This window comes from Triticum dicoccoides, chromosome 5A, assembly GCF_002162155.2.
Source record: "Triticum dicoccoides isolate Atlit2015 ecotype Zavitan chromosome 5A, WEW_v2.0, whole genome shotgun sequence".
Classification (NCBI taxonomy): Eukaryota; Viridiplantae; Streptophyta; class Magnoliopsida; order Poales; family Poaceae; genus Triticum; species Triticum dicoccoides.
Genome location: NC_041388.1, coordinates 637,309,233 through 637,311,049, shown reverse-complemented (window position 1 = coordinate 637,311,049; position 1,817 = coordinate 637,309,233). Strand labels below are relative to the sequence as shown.

At 60.9% G+C, this 1,817-nt stretch overlaps 1 protein-coding gene across 1 annotated transcript in view; it reads left to right on the top strand.

Annotated features, from left to right (window-relative positions):
• The first annotated feature begins 1,544 nt into the window (after window positions 1–1,544).
• The window catches only part of LOC119300273 (hydroxyproline O-galactosyltransferase GALT5-like), a 3,668-nt gene continuing 3,395 nt past the window's right edge, over window positions 1,545–1,817 (top strand). Inside the window, exon 1 of the mRNA XM_037577291.1 lies at window positions 1,545–1,817. Coding sequence (XP_037433188.1) covers window positions 1,617–1,817 — 201 coding nt within the window. The 5' untranslated portion in view covers window positions 1,545–1,616.

Genomic DNA, 1,817 nt, shown 5'->3' with positions numbered 1-1,817 from the left:
ACGCTATTTCAACGCTGTAAAAGAAATTTAGCGCGCGGCTACGTAAAGCGTCTGTTGGAGATGCTCTAAGCCGACTTATTTTTGCGAAAAAACTTTCAATCTATTCGACCTGAAGAAACCAACGGTCACGGCCACACGTCCTCCGAGTTGGAATTGTGAGATGATCCCTTTTGCACTCCTTGTGGCCGTCTTTCTTCTCGTGCTCGTACCAGAACGATCAAGTCGGGATGAAATGAAAGCTACTGAGATGGAGGAGCAAGTTGAGGAATCTCGGACTAGGATACAGTACAGCGCTGCTCCTCCTCCGCGGTGCGTACGTACGTGTGGAAGTTTTCTTTTTCTTTGTTGAAGAAAGAAGTCGGTGGGTGAAGAGACTATTGGAGAACGGGCCTGGTCGTGACGCGCCTTGGGTTGGGCGATGGAGTGGCGGCGTATGTTTGCATCGGCCTCGCAACGCACGTACGTGTCCATCGGGCGGTCCTCATCCGCAGAATGGCTGGCCGGGTCCGCGCCGCGCGCGTTTGGCCGCGCCCTTGGCATAGCATAGCGCACCGACGGTAGCATGCGTCGCGCCGTGCTGGTGCCGAGCGGCCTACCCGGCGCGCGTAACTGCCTGCTGCGTGCGGCTTCGAAGCACGAGTTGATGGGATCACGCGTAGGGATGTAAGTGGCAAATAAATGGCGTCCACAATCCCGTTTAGTTAGTTTTTTCTAGCTTGATAGTTTATTTTCCTCAAACAAACTAAAAACCTTTTTGAACTATCATATCATAAGTGGACTTTAAACGGGATTAAACGGGACCCGGTTGACATCCCTAATCACGCGCTCGCACAAACGTGGAGGGCGAACGGCGGGGACAGCGACGCTCTCAAGACGACGTTGCCGGCGGGCGCACGCAGGAGCGCAGAGAGGAAGCAAGCCTGAGCGGTCCACATGTCACACGGGCAGCCACACTGGACGAACCTTCCCGCCCACCCGCGGGACAGACAGCTGCACTGCACACACTGACCGTGCACGACGCGCCTGGATGGATGGATGGATGGGCTGGGAGCCGAGTCGTACCTGCGCAGCTGACTCCGCCCGCCGCGTTGAGTCGAGTTTGAGTTCAAACCAAACCAACCTACCGGCCGGCCAACCAGCCCAGTCCACCACACGCCACACCGTCAATCGCCGCCTCCACACGCGGCCCCAACAAAACGCAACGGAACGACCCAGCCACAGCCACAGCCACAGCCAGCAGTGCGTTCCGCGTCCATCCGGGTTCGCCGACACCTTTCCTTGGTGGCCAAGAAAATCACTCCCGTGGACGCACACGCACACGCACGAGCGCACGTGGCCAAGAAAATCACTCCCGTGTTTTTTTCTTTTCGGCACGAGCCTACTCCGGTCCAGGCATACAGCCAAACCGGCGCAGAAACAAGCCGTTGCGCGCTGTCAGCCGCTGCACCGCCCCACCGCCGCCGCCGCAGCAACGGTCCGGCCTTTAAACACGACCCGCTCCCCCGCTTCCCTTCCGTCCGCAATAAACCCACCCCGCCCCGCCCCGGCCGCGGACCCAGTCCAGAAGAACGGCTACTCCTTCCCCACCTTCTCTGACCGCCACCACGCGAACCGCCATGCCGCCCAAGCGCGCGTGCCGGCTGGCGCTCATGCTGGCGGCGGCGGGGTACCTCTGCTTCCTCCTCTTCCTCGAGCTGCCCTCCGTCTCCGTCGCGCCCCTCGCCACCGCCGACCGCCCGCGCCGCCGCGAGCTCGAGGCCCGCTCCTCCTCCACCGCGGCCCCGCTCCGGCCCCACACGCGCACCTTCCCCACCCCC